This window comes from Microtus pennsylvanicus, chromosome 3 (assembly GCF_037038515.1).
Source record: "Microtus pennsylvanicus isolate mMicPen1 chromosome 3, mMicPen1.hap1, whole genome shotgun sequence".
NCBI classification, from domain to species: Eukaryota; Metazoa; Chordata; class Mammalia; order Rodentia; family Cricetidae; genus Microtus; species Microtus pennsylvanicus.
The window spans coordinates 103,257,261-103,279,833 of NC_134581.1; the positions used below are offsets into that span (position 1 = coordinate 103,257,261).

Here is a 22,573-nt window from a genome sequence, read left to right on the forward strand (position 1 = left end):
ACCAAAGACCTTATGACATTCTTAGGCCTCGAGTAGCGATCAGAACTACAGAGTCATAAATCTGACAACATTTCTGTTCTTTGACATGGAAACAGTCCTAGTGTCTGGGCTATAGAGTCCTGATTGGAGGGTGCATTTATCTGAAAGTTCTGCCGCTCAGATGCCGTTTCAGTCACTTCGAAGGTGGTCTTTTATTTTCCCCTTCCTTTCATACATGTGAAAAGAGAGACAACTCCTGCCTGGGCCCTCCCTCTGGTGCCTGCACAGAGCTGGAGCCAGGCTGATTACAGACCTTTGTTGCTATGAAGACAGAGCAGGATGCAGTTACGAAAGAAGAAAGAGCCTTAACTAGGATTTCTTCTCCTGTGATGGCTAATTTTTTCCTCTCTGTTACCTTTCCAAAAACATGGCAAGGTGACATCTGCTTAGAATGTATTTAATTGCAACTTTCCGAAGGCTGAAACAGTAAAACCTCAGAGGATCCTAAGTCACAATTCAAAATGTTTGGAAAAGCAAATGAAGTGTAGTGTCAGCTGAAGGGGGAAGAAAATGGAATTTTGAATAGTCTGCCTGGCCTACTGATTACACTCTAACAAAGAGGATTGCCAGTCTGATTTTAGTCTCTGATTTCCATTCATGTGGGATCCTGTCATTACCATCAGGGTCTTTCCGCGTAGCCACGGTACTGAGGATCTGAGGAACAGCGAGAGCAGCGTTCTGTTACACTATAATGCGGTAGCTGCGGATACAAGGAACTTGATCTCTATCCGTCTCTGCGGCGATCCTAAGACAGGTTGAGGATCTCACCTAACTACGGTCACAGTGTGTACGTCTCTGCCAGCCTGTACAGAGAGGCAAGCTTGTATACATAAATGTTTATTCAGAATGAAACACACCAAACTCTTTTCCCTTTGTTCTTTTTAATTTGTCTCTCCTATAATACCTTCCTAGCACAGCCTCTCCTCCTCCACTCCTCCCACACCCCCTCCACCAGTGCATTGTTCCTCCACCCCCTTCAGAAAAGAGCAGGCCTCTCAGTACATCACCGGAACTTGGCATACCCAGACACCGTACGGCTAGGCACAAACCCTCGTATGAAAACTGCATACGGCAACCTGGCTGGAGGAAAAGGATGCTAAGAGCAGGCAAGTGTCAGTGACACCCCTCACTCCGCTGTTTGGAGACCCATAAAAACGCCAAACTAAACAAACAACCACGGCACATATACAGAGGACCTAGCACAGACCCACAAAAGCTGTGTAGTCGTTGCTTCAGTATCTGCGACCCTATGAGCCCTACTTAGTTGATTCTGTGGGGTGTGTTCTCCTGGTGTCCTTGATCCTTCTGGGTGCTACAATCCTTCCTCTCTCCCCTAGGTCCCTGAATCATCCAACTCCCGGTTCCTAGCCATCCAGACAGTTTCAATCCTGGACTCCCCTCTTGTAACTTAGGCTTCAAGTTAGGCCTGTCGTTGTTGGGTCACTCCTACTAGGGAGGGCCTGGTCCTAGGGCAGTAAATAAAGGGGCTGCCATACTTAGAAGTCTAGATCCTAAGCCACTGGGGAAAGCGAGTGACCCTGACTCACAACAGAATCTTACATGAATATCAAAATTTAACGACCTAGGGCAGTGGTTCTCGACCTTCCTAATGCTAAAACACATTAATACAGTTCCTCATATTGTGATCATCCCACAACCATAAAACTATTTCATTACTACTTCATACTGTAATTTTGCTACTGTTATGAATTTTAATGTAAATATCTGATATGTGCCACCTCAGAGGGGTTGCGCCACACAGGTTGAGAGCCACTGACCTAGAAGCTGAAGAGATAGCTCAGCAGTTAAGCATGTATTCTACTTGTCTTCATGTGTGTTTTAGTGCTATGTAGAAATGCCATGACCAAGACCACTCTTATAAGGAATCATAATCGGGGAAGGTGGCAGCTCAGAAGTTTGGTCCATTGTTATCATACCGGGAAGCATGGCAAGTCACAGACAGACAGACAAGGTGCTGCTGAGGCATTGAGAGTTCTAAGTCTGGATCCACAGGCAGCAGGAGGCTGCCACTAGGCTGATCTGAGCTTCTGAAACCTCAAAGTTCACCTCCCATGACACACTTCATCCAGCACGGTCACACCTACTCCGATGAGGCCACACCTCCAATAATTCCATTTCCCATGGTTCTATGGTGACCATTTTCATTCAAAATCACCACATTACTCTTGCAGAGGACCCAAGTCCAACCCCCAAAGTCTCAACATCAGTTACCTCACAATGACTTTTAGCCCCAGCTCCAGGGAATTTGATGCCTCTGGTCTCTGTTGGCATCTGCACTCACATGTACACACAGACACGCATAATGAAAAAATATCAAAAACTAATGATTCAGACATTCAATAAGAATCAAGTTTTGTGTGAATTTACTTAAAATAAGACACTGGAAATTTTCACTGTATATTAATAAACTTTGGTTATCAGTAGAGTTAATATCATAACTTGGGAAGAACAGCCTTTTGTGCATTAATTCAGTAAATGTATTACAGACCACAGAACAGTGTTCATGGCTGCAGTGCCAGGAGGTGTTCAGATGATTAGAAGGCTCAGGGAAACTGATGTCTCAGTCCTTCCAACCCCAGTGCCCAGGCATCCAGTGCCTTGTGAGAAGCCATAGCTATGATCTCCTGTTCACACTGAAACAGGGTGGCAGGGTGGTAACCAGGAGACGGAAAAATAACCCCATTTCATCATTAACTCATAATTCTTACATTTGTAAAGGGTGTGAAAATCTATGCTCTTTTGTCCCCAAGCATTTTGTGAGAAGCACAGATCTTAAGAATAAGCAGGACACTGAGAGACCCTCTGGGCAGCAGTCCAAGGCAGCACAAATACATGCTTCCAGATGGATTCCGAAGCATCCCGTTTTATGAAGAATTTTATAATCACCTTATAAAAGAGAACTCAATAATACCGATTTCTTTAGGAGAGACATTTGATTTCCCAAAAGCAAAGGGCATTCCTTTTAAAATATCAAGTTGCCCACAACACTGATGTGGCATTTGAATAATGCCACAGCACCGCTGACAATGAGGGACTCTTCATCTGAGTGCTTTTACACACAGCCCATACACGGAGCCCTTCTTCTTTCCTTCCACCCATTCATTATTTATAGCATAGCTGACACCTCCTGAGATGGGCAGCTCCTATGGATGGATGCATATTTTAGTTCATGCTCATCTCTGCCTCCTACAGGGCTTTCACATTACAAATCTTCCAGGATCAGTGAATACAGAAAAGAATTACACAGAGATCGAGAAGAATATTGATATGAACAATACAATTGTTTTTCTTGGATGTAGATGCCCCATGCCTTCACTTGTGCAGCAGTAGTGTGCAGTTGACATTTTCTGGGCATGGTGTGAATCTCTGCTGGGCCATGCAGGTCTGCCAGGGGCTACAGAGCCTAAACCTGTATTTTACAAAGTGCTGAGTCTGTCAAGACCATCCTGTGACCTATGCATCAGGGAACTTGAAGGAAAAACTTTGACCTTGTTGAGTCTTCTCTCTACAATCTATGGGGTTAGAATTCCTTCAACAGCTTTCCTACTTACGCTGCTGAGATTCAAACGGGATCATAGAGAGCAAAGTGCTCCAAAAGAGGGATGTAAGGAGATGGCCCTAGTATCATCATTGCTAATAACACAGAAGGTCATGGGTTTCTCCTGCATGTGTTGCTGGATTTTTATTGCTCTGGCAACCCATCCACCAAACCCAAGAACACCAGGATTTGAAGGGACTCAGGGATTGAGGTCCATCCAAGGAGAAGCCATTTAAGAGGACAGAGGGTCTTGCTGTCAGTCTGTCTAGCAGTGTAGTGATGCGTGCAAACCATTGTCCTTCAAAGGCCCAGATCTTCGGGCATATTCCTTTGCTATCTGGTCCTCTGCTGCTGTCCAGGCACTGCCTTGATGTCTTGTTCCTCTCTCTTGTCAATTGTGTAACTTCTCCCACCTTCAAAGGAAGTGAAGATGGTCCCGTGCTATGGTAATATGCCTAGACATGGGAACATAGAGGCCGATTACTCTGTAATCCACAAATATTGGCACTTCCTAAAGTCGTTTTGGTCTGGGTTTCTTGCAGAGTTTTTCATTCTAAAACATCTAATGGATTTGTGAGTTTCAGAAAATGATTCCACTTTCTGGGTGTACAAGGCTTCCCCAGATCTGAACTATATAGTCCGTAGATTAATTTCTCTTCTTTGAATCCAGGCCTACTCTTTTGAAAAAGCCTGGAGGAAAGGAGGGATACTGATTCACAAAATTCTGTGCTTGAGTCTAGAAGAAGGCTTATCAGGACAATTAGTGCTCATAGGGCAACACCCCACGAGTGGGAACTGCCAAGGTAAACTCTGCCAGCATTTGGCAGTCTCCAGCACCTCACACGTCTTGTAATGTGGTTTGGGAATATGTCTCCCAAAGTGCTTTTGCCATAAAGTAAAAATAGCTTTGGCTGCCCGCTAAAGAGAGTTCTTACAAAGAGACATCCATTATTCATTGCTCAACGCTCTTTAGGGCTTCCCACCAGAGATCTCAGGAGCTTTCACGCAAAGGCACTTACAGGCCTGACCTTCTGAGAGGAAGTAGGACTCTCCTGGCAAGGTCATTCTGCGCCTTGCAAGCCGAGCGCTGCAGGTTGATCTGTTGAGCACAGGCGTAGCTCTGCTTTGAGTGGATACAGCTCTTAGAAGGGGCATAACTTTGATCATCGTGTCTCTCTAAGAGCGAAACTCAAGACCGCATGACAGATGGAGGTTTGTTAGGATTTCCCTGGCATAGACACCACAGGCTGACTGGGACTCTTGCAAATGCCTTTGGCATGTTTTTTTGACTAGGCGAAGGCTCTTCCCAGAGTGTCCAGATACACACCTAACCCAGCTGTCTTTAATGGACCCCTGAAGCAGTGTAACTCACATTTAGCTTTCATGACTTAGCACATTTCATGTAGCTCGATTCTGACATCACAGCGAGCTCACCACACACTATTTTTACATGATTTAGGCCTGAGGACAGGGACTACCTGGGGCATCATGGTGGGAACATTCTTCCCTAATGTTCCGCCTCCTGGCCCACAGAAGTGAAGACTCTTCCTGATGCTGGGTGTGACAGCAGATGAATGTTGACTGGGAATTGAGCGGAAATTTTAGGCCTCGAGAAATTATCCTTTGAGATTATTTCTTTCCCTAAGTTTCTAAGTCCGTGTGATTTAGTAGTCAAAGAATAGATTCTACTACTAATGTCATGGATGTAAGCTTCAAAAGTTACAGAAATAGACACAAAAAACCCTGCCTATCCTTCCAATAGTTTTTTCAGTTTTTCAAAGATATATGACAAACTACTAGAGCACCATCATAATCATTTTATTTAAGTTTTTATTAAAACATTGCATTAAGTCATTTTATTTTATTATACCAGATACCTAAGAGAAACAACTTTTTAAAAGGAAGAATTTATTTAAGCTCATGTTTCCTGAAGTCTCATTTGAAGGTTCTATGACCCGGTTGCTGTGCACTTGTGCTAGGGCAGAGCACCCTAATGAAGGGTGCTTCCCCTGTGGGTGGGTATTCGTCTGCAGTCTGCTGAGATGACTGAGTCGTGTGTTCACCTCGTGACACACTGTGAGCTACTAGAGGCTGGGACTTAAACCTCCTCTTCACTCTCCCGGAGCCTAGGGTTCTCTTAGTGCTTGCTGCAGTATGTTACCAACCTCCGTTTCAATTCTCATGACTGCTTCTCTAAATGCCCTCCTCTACATTGCTATGTTCCTTCCTGGAGTGTGGGGCACCAATGACTCGCAGCCTCAGACCTTATTTCTCCAAGCTGCCTATTCTGTTTGAATGTAGAGTGTCACCACAAAGAGCCCATCCACTGAGGGCTTACGTCTCTAAATGGTGGCACTATATTGAGAGGTTCTGGAAGCTTCTGGCAGTTGGAGATTGCTGGTGGAAGTTTATCACTGTGGGTATGTTCTTGGGGGCTAAACCTTGTTTCTCACTCCTCTCCTTTTCTCTTTCTGCTTCCTGTCTCCCATGGAAGACAGGAACTATAAACCATAAGAAATATTAATAATTGTAGACATTTCTTTTGGCCACTTCTGTATTTAGAATTGGTTTTATTTTCTAGATAGCCAAAATATTTCACTCCTCTTATTATTCATCTTTGAGCTTTCCTGTCTCTGGCAGTACACAGCTCGCACATCTCCTTCAGTTATTCTGACCCAGGCCCTAAAACTAAAAGATAAAAGAATAGTTTCATCCTTGGAGAACTCACAAATCTACTCTTTGGATAATTTTATATGGGGTCCAAAGCATTTGATGGAAAAGAGCAGGAACTTGGAAGAAGCAGAAGGGGGACAGTTAATACTTGTCCTTGTGGTACATTCCCCTCAAAAGCAATGACTAACAGATATCAATACAGATACCATACACTTGCTGGATACAGAAACTACAACTTAAGATATTGGTATGGAATGTGTTTAACTCTTGAATTTGAATCCATTTAAGTCTACCAAGTTGATCTTTATTTAAAACTCTCTGCCATCATGTGCGCGAAATTAAGATGCTTTCACTACCTAAGGGGAGCCACCTGTCTCTTTCAGTGGCTCTATCCGGAGACTCATTTCCTGAGAGATTTTAATTTTATTATGTGTAAAGAGCAAACATCACCTGTTGTATGATGAATACAAGAGTGCATGGGGCTTTTAATCACTCTGTTAATGGGATAATGAATTACATTTGTTTCTAACCAACAGGATAGCTCCTTAATTTATTAGTAATCTAACAACCTTTCTTTGCTATAAAAGCAATATTCCTTTATGAGTGAAAAAAGCAGGATAGAGCAAATAATTTATTCACTGATGCAGGGCTTTGTTCCTCCTACCTCATATGAACACTAAATGAGAATGATGTTAGATCTGTAGCCATTAGATAGCAGACCTCTGTCTCAGAGGCTAGCAATGCAGTGGTTGGTACAACATCATCTTTACCCTCGGGGGATACATAACTTAGTGAATGCAGTGATGTTAATGAGGACTAAGATGTGTGGTCAGGAAGCGTTTTGGTGCATAAACAAGGCCCACCAAAATCTAAAAAGGAACAACTCCATCTGAATGTGTTGAGATGTTGTAAAGATGCAAACTGTTACAACAGGCCGCGGAAGGTTTTGCAAGAACTATAGGAGATATAGGAACATCCCATGCATGGGAACCCCTAGCAACAGCTGAGGGTCTGAAATAAAAATATTTGAGCTTTCAAGGAAGTCCTTATGCTTGCTGCTGCATAGCCAGAGCCCAGACACTGTCCCCCAGCACCAGCAAGTGTGTGTTAACTGAGTCATCTGGCTATGTGAGTAGAACTTTACCTGTGCGGTGGATTCATGCTGCAGCTAAAGAAAGTCTGGCAGACAAACAGTATCACACCTCAGGGATCCTGTTTGTCGATAATAGAGAGTATGGGCCTTGTCCTATAATTAAGCACTTCCTAAACACATCCCTTGGAATGTCAGGCATGGGACATTCATGAGAATCACTCAAGGTTCTTATTCTATCTATAAAACTTAGAAAGACTGGTTTTAAAAAATTGAGTTAGTTTTTTAGACTTTCTTCTGTGTATTTTAAAGCCACAAGAGGGGACTATCCTTCCTCAAATTTCTGAGGTCCTGGATCATAATCAAAAGCAAGTTCCGCTCTGTCTAGCATTCTCTGCATGTTTTGTAAAATCTCCTCTGAGTGATGAAGAGTCATCACATGTTTTCTAGAAAACAGTTGACATTCAATTTCAGTTTAGAAGACTTTGGGTGACAGATGGAATGGGTAAGGCAAGGGTGGAAGTAAAAGGACCCTGTGGAAGGCAGATGCCACAGTTTAAGTAGAAGATAGTGATGACAGCTTGACATCATAAATAGAGAAGGAGGCATGAACTGGAATTCCAGGTGAGAACATGTCAGAATTATGAACACACACAGGTGGTGGCTTGTACAAGGACAAAGCGCCAAGTAGGTACCAGCTCACTGACTCTCTGGCCTCTGTTCTTTGCTGCCAAGCTTTGCACCAGGCACAGGGCTGCATGCATTCTGGAGATGCCACTTAAGGTGCATGGCTGCATGCAGTCTAGAGAAGATGTCACCTAAGGTGCATGGTTGCATGCAGTCTAGAGAAGATGTCACCTAAGGTGCATGGCTGCATGCAGTCTAGAGAAGATGTCATCTAAGGTGTATGGCTGCATGCAGTCTGGAGAAGATGTCATCTATGGTGCATGGCTGCATGTATTCTAGAGAAGATGTCACTTAACGTGCATGGCTGCATGCAGTCTAGAGAAGGTGTCATCAAAGGTGCATGGCTGCATGCAGTCTAGAGAAGATGTCATCTAAGGTACATGGCTGCATGCAGTCTAGAGAAGATGTCATCTAAGGTGCATGGCTGCATGCAGTCTAGAGAAGATGTCACCTAAGGTGCATGGCTGCATGCAGTCTAGAGAAGATGTCATCTAAGGTGCATGGCTGCATGCAGTCTAGAGAAGATGTCATCTAAGGTGCATGGCTGCATGCAGTCTAGAGAAGATGTCACCTAAGGTGCATGGCTGCATGCAGTCTAGAGAAGATGTCATCTAAGGTGCATGGCTGCATGCAGTCTAGAGGAAGACGTATGCACTTCTAACTAGTGACTGATCAGGTGTTGAGAGGGAACAAGAGGAATGTCCCAGAAGAAGTCTATTTCTAGCATACATAATTTCTTGGTAAGGTTGTTTTATTTTTTTAAATTTTCTTTTAATTCTTTAAAAATATGGTCCCTGAAATCAATATCTCTAGGGGAGGAATAATGAATGTGTAACTCTGTTGTTCTGAACAGACTCTGCCAAAAGCTGAGGTTTTATCTTTATCATGTATTAAAGTATAGGTACTATCAAAACAATGGCAACGATGAAAAAGAACCCCTCCTGAGATTAGAAGCAGGAGTTACAGTCCACAGGCTTACAGCATCCATTCAAGCACTGTAAATCAGTAAAGTGTGTAGCAGGCTAAGAGTCTGTACGTGAAGCTCACAGGAAATCTCTTTATTTACAAAAAATATATATATGTGTGTGTTGCTCTTCATTTGCTTTTAAGTGAGCAGTCTTCTCTGTCTCTATTTTATAGCCTCTTGCTGAGAGCTTGGGTAGCAAGACACAACACAGGTCTCCACCCTAAGAACAGCTTCTCCAGAGAAGCAATGAATGACAACCACACCCCTGCAGTGCTGGCGGTGCGGGGGTGGGGGTGGGAGGGGTGGGGGAACGCTGGGTCCAGAAGGTTTGCTTTTCAGGAAGAACCGAACAGTCCTTTTTTTTTTTTTTTTTTTTTTTTTTTTTTACAGGAAATCTCGCACAATTTAAATGGTTCACAGAAATTTCTTAAATAGGCTTCCTGGAGTAAATAAAGCAAACCTGTTGGCCACAGTTTACAATCTCTACCTGGGTCCATATGGACTATCCTCTATACACATGGGTCTGATTTCTCTGAGAGTTTAGAATCCATATTTTAGGTAGACAGGTGTTAAATGACCTGCTAAGTTGCCCTGAAAACCTAGCTTGAATTTTTGAGTGGGAAGAGAAAAATCCCTGTTTCCTGAGCAGGTAACTGGAGCAGAGTCCTTATTTTTGCATTAAGCCTTGGCTGCGGAAAGACATAATATATGTGTGTATATATATGGAAGCATTAGTGTTTAAGTACAAGTAACACCATCAGTAGAGCATAGGCACAGAAATCTTCCGGGATAAAAGAAACAGAAAGCGTGAGGTCCAGAGCAGTGAAATGGAAGGCGATTTATTAATGTGCATTTTCCACTGGCATGCAAACCTGCTGGATTCAGTTTCACAGGGAGAGTAATATGGAGCAGTATATCAGTGAGGACCTTGATGTCAGGAGGGCTGTGAAATATTGCGGGAGGATTTAGTCCTGAAGCTAACATGATGTCACAGCTCAGTTCATGGCAAGACTCAAAGCGCACGTGTGAGCGTACCGATCAGATCCATCTGTGCAAAATGGGGAGTTCTCAAACGGGTGTAATCACCCACTTTCTAAGGAGACTGGTGGAGGTGTTTAGTCCCTGATGATGGGGAAGATTAGAATCAAGCCAGTTTTGTGAATAGAAAATGATGAGCAGACGAGTCTGCAAGGAAATGGAAATGCGGTGAGATTAGTAGCTGGTGCGCACCCCTCGGTGGGGAAAAATTACCAAGCTTGGGGGGGGGGGCGTCAGGCTGGAAAAGTCTTTGTTTCCTAAAGTGTGACGAAAAGGCTTGGGGAAATCTACAATTTTAGTAGGTACTGCCAAAATGGTCATGGCTCTTTCTTTAAAAAGCTGTCTTTTAGGATTTGATGGGTCTAACGTGGTGGGGAAAAGGTGTCATTGTAGTCTTAGATGCCAGAATCATAAGTACCTCCCACCAACAAATACAGAAGGAAACCAGCCCTGTGCTGGCACCACGCTATCCCCTTTAGTGGCTTAATAACTTGGGAGAATAACTCCAGGTAGATGGGGGGAGGGGGAGAAAAAACTTCCTTAGGTACTCAAAAGGGCCCTGTGTAGGGACCAGGGTCTGAGTTTGTCCCGAGTTTCTCAATGCTGTGAGTTTCCTGGGTCAAAGATAAATCTTCAGAAGATGAATTTGGTGACTTTGTGGTCCTAGTCCGACGATCCCGGTGCCAGGGATCAGGCAGCATCTTCAGCAGAGCATCTGCCGCTGGGTCCATCCCTGTAAGAACTCAGAAAGACAAACTTTGTGAACAGAAAGCAATCTAAAGCAAACCCTGTCGGCTCCTTTCCCATCTGTTTGCAAGGGACAAACCATCAGGAGATGTAAGGAGTGGGATCTCCTGTCTCTGTGTAAAAACCTCCCCCGCATAGAAGACAGTGTGCTCACCTCTGCCCCCAGTGTTGCTCCAAGTGTCTGCATCGCCTCTCCACAGCAGGTCCAAACAGGTCCGCCTGTCCTTGCTCCTTCCTTCCTTGTCTCTTTCCTCATCCGGTCTTTTCTTCCTCTCCTCCCCCTTCTGCCCTTTCATTGCTGTTTTCAGAAGATCTCTTATAATGTCAACCGTCTCCATCATTTTAATATAGTCTTTTCCAGAAATATCTGGTTGAGTCAAGTTGAAAAGAACAGAGACACTTCCATCCCCAGTTCACAGAAAGTGTGATCTTCAACACAGAAAATTACAGGCAATGTGGTGTGGGGCTAGAAGAGCGCGCTTTTAATTGATTTCTTAATACCAAATTATAGGTCGAATAACAGAAACTGCTTGTAAAAACAAACAACCTAGGGGTAGATGCGTTAATGCTACCTTCCAGGGCTGTTCTGCTATGTAGAATGCGGGGAACCACTGAAGTTAACTTTAGCTCTGTGATTTCACCTTTTGAAGTTTATCTTCAAGAGTTGCTGCTCCTTTGAGACCTACCCTTTCGTTTACTGCTTGCTCACAGTTTTCTTTATAGCAGTGTCAGGAAGCCCTTGTCTTCCCAGAAATGCAGGAGTGTGAGCTCACAGGCAGAAAGGTCTGCAGCCCAACCCAGCCTTAGATCTACTCTTGAGTATTTTCTGAGAAGGTCATTTCTCTGTTTTTCCACCTGCAAAAAGAAGATAAAGTAACTTTCAACCTATTATCTCTAGAGAATTAGGCATTGAAAATTTAAAAAATTTCCTAAAGTTAAAAATTGGAAAATAAATATGTTATCTACTATAGAACAGTAACTTTTAAAGCATCAGCATTCTGGAAATATATAAATTAAAACTTCAATGTACTAAATGAGATTCATACATATATATGTGTGTGTATCTATTTCAGTACATTGAGATATATGTGTGTATGTATATATATATACATATACTCACATGCCCATATATTTGAGTGTGAGTACATAAACACCATGCACATAAGTGAGATTATCTAAATTCATATTAATTCATGAATTCATGTCTTGTCTGAATCTTGAAAACCAGCTTGGAATCTTGGTACCAATGTTTCGGGCAGACTGAGGTTATTTGTGGTGAAATGATGCCGGAATAAGAAGCTCATCTTTCTGGACCTCAGTCTCCTCTGAGCGAGCTCAACCCGGAGAGAGCTGGCACACTCTGTTCCTCCCTAGTACTCCTAATCTCTGTGGGCTTTCTGGGGCATGCAGGTACATGAAGGGAGTTGTTTTTTAAAGTTCTTCTGTATACGTGAGGCCTTTCGGGTAGGAAAGTGCTCGGTCATGGGTCCCTTCATCCAGCCTCTTCATGTTGCTAACTAGGAAGGGAAACACCCAAGCACACACAGATAACAAAAGTCACCCCACCCCCAGCTCATCCACCAAGTAAATGCTGAGGAGAGGACTGGAGAGGTGGTTCTGTAGGTAAAGCACTTGCTATATGACCATGAAGGCCAGAGTTTGGATCCCTTGACCCATGTGAACCCTAACAAAGCATCAGGTTTCTGATCCCAGCACTCCAATGGCAAGAGGGGGTGGAGAGAGGAGAATCCCCGAAACTTACAGGCCCGCTAGCCTGACCTCACAAAGGGACCTGTGCCGAGGTGGAAGACAGGACCACACCAAGGCTTCCCTCTGACTCTCGCATGCTTGTGCGCACCATGAAACCCGGGCGCCTTCACACACACATAAACATACACACACATACACAAACTTTTCAAAAACAAAAAGTTATTCTCATCAAGATTATCTTAACACCCATTGTATCTGAAATTCTACCCAATCAGCATGTTCTTTGTACTCTGTGATCTCTGCAAGCCTATGATTCTTTCTTTGTAAAGTTTTCATGGTTTATATCCATTGTACAAAAGGACCATTACACAAGGCCTTTCAATACAGTTGAATATTGGGTGTTGAACACATTCCCCTCCAGACATGCCTTCCCTGCCTTGTATTCCCACCTCCTAGAACCATTTGTCCTCCTTGTTTCCCTAAACATTTTTGTCTATGCAGTTTTAAAATTGTGATTAGATCAAAGAGACAGGTAACATGCTTGTACATTAGTAATTTGTCAATGGGCTTTCTAATGATATTCAAAGAACATGGCAATACTCGTACGTTCTCTTTAGGTATGAGGAGAAGACTAATCCCAGCCAGAAAACTCTAAAGCAATGGTCCGTCATGTTGTCCAGGAGTTACCAGGGTCAGTACTGCAGCTCCACTGAGTGTAATTGCTGCGTGTGTTTAGACACCCTCCCTTAATTCAAATGGCTTTATCCTTACCTTTGCTCCTTGCCCAGAACCTGCAATCTAGGCGAGGAGCAGATAATGAGGAGGTGTACCAAACTGTAAACCTCCTTTAAGAATTGTCTTCTCTAGAACAATAGCAGGTGCTAAAATAGCTCATAGCAATCAAGAGGCCCGAACAAAGGGCTGGCAGAGGAGAAGGGGCGTTGTCAAGGTAAGAGATTGCTGGAACAAGAGGGAAAGATTTAGCCTGGAAGGTGGCAGATTCACAACAGTAACAGCTGCCTGCTGAAAGCCCTCTCACAGAGGTATGAAAGCACATCCCGTCTTTGATGTAAACAACAAACTACTACATTTACTGTGGCCTCCAGGGACAGCAGTCACAGCGATGGAGAAGCCACAATACTTGTCATTGTTGCTACACGGCAAAGCTGAAGCCGGGCAGGGCTGCATTTGGACTATGTGCAGACAAAGGAGACTGAGCCGTGCCAATGGGCAAGCATTTTGATGAGAGGAAGCATAAGGCAGGGAGAAGGCGTAGAAACCACAGACCGAATGAAGAAGTGTTGGTGTCATTCTGTCATCTCGCATGGAGATGGTGCTCACATTTTTTCTCTGCGACTGATTTAAGGATACCCAATTCATACTTCTCATGAATTTAGCACAATGCCTACAATCATCAACACAGAATGAAGTTCCGGAGAAACTGAGATTCCTATCGAGAAAAACTGGGACCACATATCTTCTCTTATCTCTGAAGTCAGATGGCTTCACTTCCGTGTCCAGAATGGTACAGCACATTTTCTGAAGGGGGCTAAAGAAAATCCATTCCCGCCCAAAATGTTTGGGCCTCAAGACTTGGAACACTGAAAGACATTGTGCCCATACCCCATGGCTAGTGTCAGAGTTTAAGCAACAGAGAACAGGAAATGTGCCCAAAGAATGGAAACAACCAAAGATGTTCCAAATTATCACCAAAGAAAGACGGCTTGATTTTAGATGTACATCTGGATGCTTGGATGTGGACCCAAAGTCATTGGGGAGGGACTTCCAAACAGATGGTGATCAGATGCTACTCCATGGTAAACATGGTGGCTGTGACTGACAGGACGTGAACATGGTGACTGTGACTGACAGGAGGTGAACATGGTGACTGTGACTGACAGGGGTGAACATGGTGACTGTGACTGACAGGAGGTGAACATGGTGGTTGTGACTGACAGGAGGTGAACATGGTGGTTGTGACTGACAGGGGTGAACATGGTGGTTGTGACTGACAGGAGGTGAACATGGTGGTTATGACTGTCAGGGAGGTGAACAGGGACGCTTTGGTACCAAACTGTGAGGCACAGAGCAGGCCATCACTCTCCTACTAACTGGCTGTGTGGCCTTGCACAAGTTATGCAGCCTTTGAGCCTCAGTTCCTGCTGATGTAACCCGGAAAACTCACAGTGTAGAGGGCAGGGGGATGTGTGCGCATGCGTGCAAGTGTGTGTGTTAAAAATCGGTGTTGGAAGTTTGGTTCTCTCTTGGGATGCTGGTTGCTCAGCTTCTCGTCCAATTTGTTTCAAACCAAGTTTCTGCATGAAGAGTACTGAATATCACTTTCTTCTTTCTTTCTTTCTTTCTTTCTTTCTTTCTTTCTTTCTTTCTTCCTTCCTTCCTTTCTTTCTTTCTTTCTTTCTTTTTTTATTAGTTAAGAAAATGCCCTAAGGCTTGCCTAAAGCCTCATTTTTTTAATATTTATTTATTATGTATACTTGTGTGCCAGAAGAGGGCACCAGATCTCATTATAGATGGTTGTGAACCACCATGTGCTTGCTGGGAATTGAAAACAGGACCTCTGGAAGAACAGCCAATGCTCTTAACTGCTGAGTCGTCTTTCCAGCCCCCTGGATATATAACTTGCATTTATTCTACACAAATTTATTCAATACTATATTCTAGGCATTTATTTGAGTTTCATTTCTGTCACTGTGATAAAATGCTCTGAAAGAAAGTTTAGTTTACAGTTACAGCTTATAGTCCATCGTAACAAAGAAGTTCCAGTAGCAGGAACTTAGTACAACATGCCTACAGCCAGGAGCAAAAAGAAATGATGCACACAAGCTTGTTGACTTGCTTGCTCGTCTCTGATACTGTTTAGGACCTGTGTCTAGGGAATAGTGCTGCCCACAGTGGGCTGCATCTTCCTACATCAATGACATTCAAGACAATCCTCAAGACATGACCAAAGCCCTACCTGATCTAGATGGTTCCTTATCAAGGCTGTCATCCTAGGTGATTCTAGGTTGGGTCAAGTTGACAATGAAAACTGACCTTCATAGTACTGTTCTGTATGGCAGGAAATATCCTTGAGCAGAATAGATTAGAGTCATGCTTTCTGGGTCTCATATTTTAACGAATATCTTGTAAAGAAATGTAACAAATAGGCTCATAAAACAAAACCAAAAAGTAAGAACATGTTACAGTGTCAAGGGCAAATGTAGAACATGCAGGCTCCTATGGACTCCTCAAACAAGGGTTTGAAATATTAAATATATTGGCCTTGGAATAGCTGGTTATAATCAGTTGACAGTAGGAAGGAATGTCAAATTTGAATTCTCCAGCTCAGATAGAGTAAATATGTTCTCAGATAGTCTCATGATCACTGGAAGAGGCACTGGACAAGTGTCAGGGTCTCGGCTTCCAGGAAGTTATATTTCCATGCTCTGTGGGCAGGGAATGACAACTACAATAAATATCAGGGAAGTTTGGTGAAAGCAGCTCTAGCCTCTCCCTGGCTCCCAGATTTCTTAACGTCCACATCTTTGTGGTCCTCTAAAGTTCTTTTATCATTCAGAAAGAGTTGTGAAAACTTGCTTCTTTTGTCATTGTGTCTCCTGAATCCAGTGGGCCCCGGTGCATTCTGCCTGTCTCTACCTCTGCATCTGCTTGGCACTTACAGACCACAAGAACCTCAAAGAAAAATGAAATGGACTTGACCTCACTGTCTTCTTAGTGGCACTGACTGTTCTGTGCCCCCTTTTTTAGGCATTAGCTGTAGGTCCACAAGAATGAATCTTTCAAGCTTCTGATTAATTGCCGGAGCTACCGATTATTGATCTTCAGAGAAGATCAGAAAACCTAGGTTAGAATAGCAGTAAACACTTAGGCCACAGCAGAGCAGGGGCACCTCCACATGGATCGTGCCTGAGCATGGTGACACCTGGCATGGGAAGCGACACAGAGGAGAAGCTGTAGGGGATTTGTCTCAGTGGGTTTTGCTTTGATCTCCAATGCAATTGCTCTTTCCATATTGGCAAAGTCCAGTAGGTGGGCTAAGCCTAGGACACTGTAGTAGTTAGACTTGTTGCTGCTATGATGAAATGCCCGAGAGATACAGCTTATGAAAGGAAGAATGCATTCTGGCTTGTGGTTTTAGACATGTTAATCCACAATTCTTGGCCTTGTCAATTCTGAACCCATGGTGACACACAATAAGCAAACAAACAGAAGTCATAGCAGTGGGAACATGTAGTAAAGTTGCTCACATCATGGCAGACAGGCCATGGCAGTGGGAACATGTGGATGAAATTGCTCACACTATAGCAGACAGATCATAGCAGTGGGAACGTGTGGATGAAGTTCTTCACACCATAGCAGACAGATCATGGCAGTGGGAACATGTGGATGAAGTTGCTCACACTATAGCAGACAGATCATGGCAGTGGGAACATGTGGATGAAGTTGCTCACACTATAGCAGACAGGTCATGGCAGTGGGAACGTGTGGATGAAGTTGCTCACACTATAGCAGACAGATCATGGCAGTGGGAACGTGTGGATGAAGTTGCTACACTATAGCAGACAGATCATAGCAGTGGGAACATGTGGATGAAGTTGCTCACACTATAGCAGACAGATCATGGCAGTGGGAACATGTGGATGAAGTTGCTCACACTATAGCAGACAGATCATGGCAGTGGGAACATGTGGATGAAGTTGCTCACACTATAGCAGACAGGTCATGGCAGTGGGAACATGTGGATGAAGTTGCTCACACTATAGCAGACAGATCATGGCAGTGGGAACATGTGGATGAAGTTGCTCACACTATAGCAGACAGGTCATGGCAGTGGGAACATGTGGATGAAGTTGCTCACACTATAGCAGACAGATCATGGCAGTGGGAACATGTGGATGAAGTTGCTCAGACTATAGCAGACAGATCATGGCAGTGAGAACATGTGGATGAAGTTGCTCACACCATGGCAGACATGAAGCAAAAAGAGGAAAGGAGGGGAGTGAGAAACAAGGTACCCATTGTGATTAACCACCAGCAATCTCCAACTGCCTAAAGCTTCCAGAACCTCTTCAACTAGTGTCACTATCTAGAGCCTTAAGAACTCAACACATGGGCTCTTTGTGGTGACACTCTACATTCAAACAGAATAGGCAGCTTGGAAAAGAACTGCTTGGGCAGGGAAGAGGCAGAGCCCCTGAGCAGCCAAGAAATCAATTTGGGCCAACACAGTTCTCCTGGAGTAGAATCTGAGCACTGAGCAGGACACAGCCTGTCTTTTCAGACTCACAGACCCAGGAGCCCACAGCCAGCCTGGGTACACATCTGGCCTCAGTGGTCCTTGCACAAAGCCCAGGAAACCAGCAGAGAACATAACACTGGAAGAAAACTGCACTGATTCACTTTTTTTCAACAAAAGCAAGAACTCTAATAGAAATCTATCTTGAGTCTATTAAGGCTACCCTACCAGGCAGCTCATAAGAGAAGCTAAACTACATTACAATTTTATTTGAAAAAGAAACTTTAATCTGGTTTCCAATAATTTTGATTCCCCCCGCCCCGATTATTCCCGTTATGTTGTAGTAACTGTTAAGTGTATTTAAAATATGTTATGTGAATTATAAATTATGGATCATTATAGCACAAACCAATTATTTCATGCTCTTCTTGTTGCTCCGTAACAATATAAAGAAAAGACACCAGATACCTCTGAACAGAAGGCAGGAAGCTGGGTCTGCAAGCCAGGAGGAGCCTTCCCCAGAAGTAAGAGCAGGAAGCTGGACTCCCTGCTCTCTCTGCTCTTGTCTGAATGCTTGTCTTCTCAAAGTCTTAATGCCCAGCACAACCGTATCAGCAGGCAGGACCATTAAGTATGGTTAGATCATAATAGAATTAGTGTCGTTATTTTAAAAAGGCCGGTGGGGCTTGTCTATACCCGTCTGTCATCAGAGGCACATCTAGAACACTCTTTCTCTAGGGAGGCCTTCACAGACAGACTTTCCTGGGACCTTGACTGTGAACTTCCCAGGCTCAGCAACTCTAAGTGAGCACATCTTTTGTTCACAAATTTCCACTCCAAGGTGTTTTCCTTTGTAAACTGATCACACGAACAGAGCTCGTGAATAGCCAAGTGCTGGGCACCCTTCCTCACGTATGGAACTTTCTGGATGTGTTTTAGGGTAGCATAGGTGGATGAGCAAGCTTTCTTAACCTTTTTTTTTTTAAGGACACTAATCCCATCCATGACTAACTCCATCTGCTAATGTTGTTATGCTGGGAACCAGAATTTGAGAATGAGACACACACTAAGATAATAATAAGGAAGCCGGGATGTCCCTGGTCACATTCTGGCATGGTTTTATTCCTGGTGAAGGGCTCCTCTTGCTTGTACCTTCTTACTGCGCACTTACACGGCAGAGAGAAATGCGACATCAGACATCATCTTTAATAAAGAACCCAGCTAGGTCAGGACTCTCCCTTATGATCTCATTCAACCTTTTAACCCCTTTCCTTGAAGACCTCATTTGCATAACAGGCCCAAGTAGGAGCAGGGCTTAGGCACCTGAGCTTCAAGGGGAAAACAATTCAGCTCACAGCAGGATGGGGAAAAAAGAGAAGAGCAGAGCTTGGATGGTAAACGCTTTGTCTGTGGATTTGATGAAGCCCTCATGGGTCAATGTGTAATGATGATTATATAATGTGTTTTGTGTCTGTTGGGAAGGCGTATTTTATATTCACCTAGTTTATATAGTCTGAAGTTCGCAAAGTCTTCTTCTCTGCTGTACTCAACAGTAAACCCCTGCTGTGGTCTTCTCCTTTACGATGCCCCCACTGAATTCCTATGTAGAAATGACCATCCCAGGGGGTGGCATCACAAAGAGGAACTTTGTGAACTGACTAGGTTATTAGTGCTTATCTGGGAGACCTCAGAGAGTGGATTAGCCTCTTCCCCCAGGCTCCACACTCAAATAATTCTGCCTCTAAAGGTCACTAGTACATGGCATGTGGCTCAGCAGCAGAAACCAACTACAAACTGCTCCCCTTTGCCACTGTCCCTCCAGCAATGAATGTGTTGCTGGTTTGGAGGCATTCACTCTCTTATGCGCTGTGAGAAATTTGCCTATTCTATATAAATAATAGTACTCAGAAGAACTGAGATGGTGCATAAATGGGACATGTGTGGGATGGGAAGGGACAAGTAGATGACAATATGCATATTTCCTGATTGCATTATCTTTCCCTTTCCAAACTCAGGTGACCGTGACAGATGGTGGGTCTTCTCCAAAACAGTCAGCGATCTGGGTGGTCGTTCAGGTTCTGGACGAAAATGACAACAAGCCCCAGTTCCCGGAGAAGGTCTACCAGATCAAGCTTCCAGAACGTGACCGCAAGAAGAGAGGAGAACCCATTTACAGGGCTTTTGCGTTTGACCGCGATGAAGGCCCCAATGCAGAAATCTCCTACAGTATTGTGGATGGGAATGATGATGGAAAATTCTTTATTGACCCCAAAACTGGCATGGTCTCCTCCAGAAAGCAATTCACAGCAGGAAGCTATGATATCCTAACGGTAAGATTCAGTTCCAGAGCGTCAGTGGGGTAGGGCGAGCCCTCTTATCCATGTCTACTCCTTTGATCAGCAAATCTCTCATGTGGAGAGCACAGAAGTAGCTGTGAAAGGCTGTTTTCTGGGAGCCAGGTGCAGGCGAGAACTCTTACCTTGCTGGGTGATGTCCTAAATAATGAGTTTCCTTTGGTGGATCTTATCTGCAAACCTTCTCCAATTCCACCGCCTTGACTCCCAACCACAAATCTGGAGCCCTAAATCATTCTCAAGGTGCTGTAGATAAAGGACAGTATGCATCTAGAGAAAAGCAGGAGAGGCTGTGATACACACACAGAAAGGCATCATATGCTCACACACAGGGACACAAACATACATACATTCACACATATGTGCACACATACATATGTCATGTAAATGCATACACATTTGCACACATATCCTCATACATGTACATACATATTCTCTCATGCTGTAAACACTCATGCCCATGCTCACACGCATGTACATCACACATACATAAACACAGATGCATGCACATATAGAATGTATTTACACATATTCACGTATGAATGCACAGCCTCAAGCATGCACACTCAGTACCTCTGCTCAAAATTACACTCATATGCATGTATACATGTGCACACATCTGATATACTTACATACAGTCACACATCCATATGTTTACATGTACATGATCACAAGTGTATGCACATGTTCATACATGCTACCACACAAATAGGAACTCCCATGTACTTCAATTCCCCCAGCTCTCAATAGAGGTGACGTCAGAGTCATGCTGTGATGAATCAAATTAGCGATCTTTACTCACGTAAACTATTACTCTTGGCCCTGAAATACTGTGAACTGTAAGTATAACATTTATTTTTCATAATTTTATGTCTCAAAAGTTGGCTTCTGGCAAACGTAGTGTGGGTCCTGTTCCCAAACAAACCATCTGCTCCCATTCCAGAGTTCACTCTCAACAGGATCCCACTCTTCTCGTGACACTGCAGAAAATGGTCTTTTAGCTCCATACTGTGTTGGTGAAGGATTTAAACTCCCACAGACACGAACGCTAAGCCACCTTTCTGTGTTCCCTCCATGTGTGAGTAGATCAAGGCTGTGGACAATGGGCGGCCCCAGAAATCCTCCACGGCTCGCCTCCATATTGAATGGATTAAGAAGCCCCCACCTTCACCTGTCCCGCTGACCTTCGATGAACCATTTTACAACTTCACAGTCATGGAAAGTGACAGAGTGACAGAGATTGTAGGGGTGGTGTCTGTGCAACCAGCCAACACCCCTCTGTGGTTCGACATCATTGGTAAGTCGAAGTCTCTGGAGCATATCAAGAAATGAACTTCACTGTTTGAAAGAACTAGCCAAACAAATAAATTAATACATTTTAAAATAATTTACAAGGCAAAAGAAAAAAATCAAAGCCTAGCAATGATGCCTAAAGTTAAAAGTAGTGCTGAGATGCAAAAGAGCCAGTAAAATGAATAACCGACCTGTGCTTTCGTTCCGACTCTGTAGCTAAGCTGAACAGAAAGTGCTCTCTGGCTGGATTTCCCATAGTATATGTTATTTACTGCAAACTTAATGTCTTTCTGTGTGTCATTTTAATTCTATTGTCACACTTGGCTAATCTCATTCTAAATGTATTGATGGTACTAGACTTGCTGTCCTTCATTTCTCTCTTTTTCTTCACCTTTTTTTCTGCATTCTGTTCTTTTTTTTTCTGCTCCCGACTGCCCTGCTTCAAGGTGGCAAGCATGCTCGAGAGATGTTCTATATTCTACAGACAGCTTGTGGGCAGAACTGTTCAACAGAAGGTACCCTTAGTGCAAACACATTTGCTAAAATACAGCTATCCAATCTGCCTTTTACATTTTTTTAAACAAATTGAATTACATCTTTCATAACTGCCTGTGACAGACTGAAATGCAGCCCACAGATTTCATACATGCCTCTAACAGCTATCTCATTACCCGTATCCAATGACTTCTTTGTTTGAGATTAAATGGGTTTGGGGTTTGGGGGGATTGTTTTGATTTTCTTCCATTGCTTTTGAGGTATGTGGGCTTTTTGTTGTTTTGTTTTTATCTTTTTGTAGGTTAGTTTATTTAACTGGGAATTTTCCGTTTGAAAATAAATGAAAATGTATTCCCGCCCCTCTATTTTTCAGCAGTAGTGGCATTCAGACTAAAAACCCCACCGGAGAGTCCCCTGGCTGCTGTCCACAAGAGGAAGGGCAGGAAGCAGAACCTAGATGTGCATGTGTAGCCAGTAAGCCTCCGCTCACCCTGAATAGAGAAAGCAGATGGAACGAGGCAGGCAGGGCAGTCCTTGGGAGCCAACCTTTAAATTCCTTGAAAGAAAGCAAGCAAGCACGCCAGGCTGCAAAAGAAAAAGGGCAAAACAGCCTTTCCACAAACCTGCAGGGAGAGCACTGGAGAGAGAGGAAACGTGCAGGACG

At 43.7% G+C, this 22,573-nt stretch overlaps 1 protein-coding gene across 3 annotated transcripts in view; it reads left to right on the forward strand.

Annotated features, from left to right (window-relative positions):
* The window catches only part of Fat3 (FAT atypical cadherin 3), a 576,873-nt gene that overhangs the window by 436,915 nt on the left and 117,385 nt on the right, over window positions 1-22,573 (forward strand). For all 3 annotated transcript variants that reach the window (XM_075966763.1, XM_075966765.1, XM_075966766.1), the window contains exons 5-6: window positions 19,783-20,097; window positions 21,208-21,418. In XM_075966763.1, coding sequence (XP_075822878.1) covers window positions 19,783-20,097; window positions 21,208-21,418 — 526 coding nt within the window. The remainder of the gene's footprint in view (window positions 1-19,782; window positions 20,098-21,207; window positions 21,419-22,573) is intronic.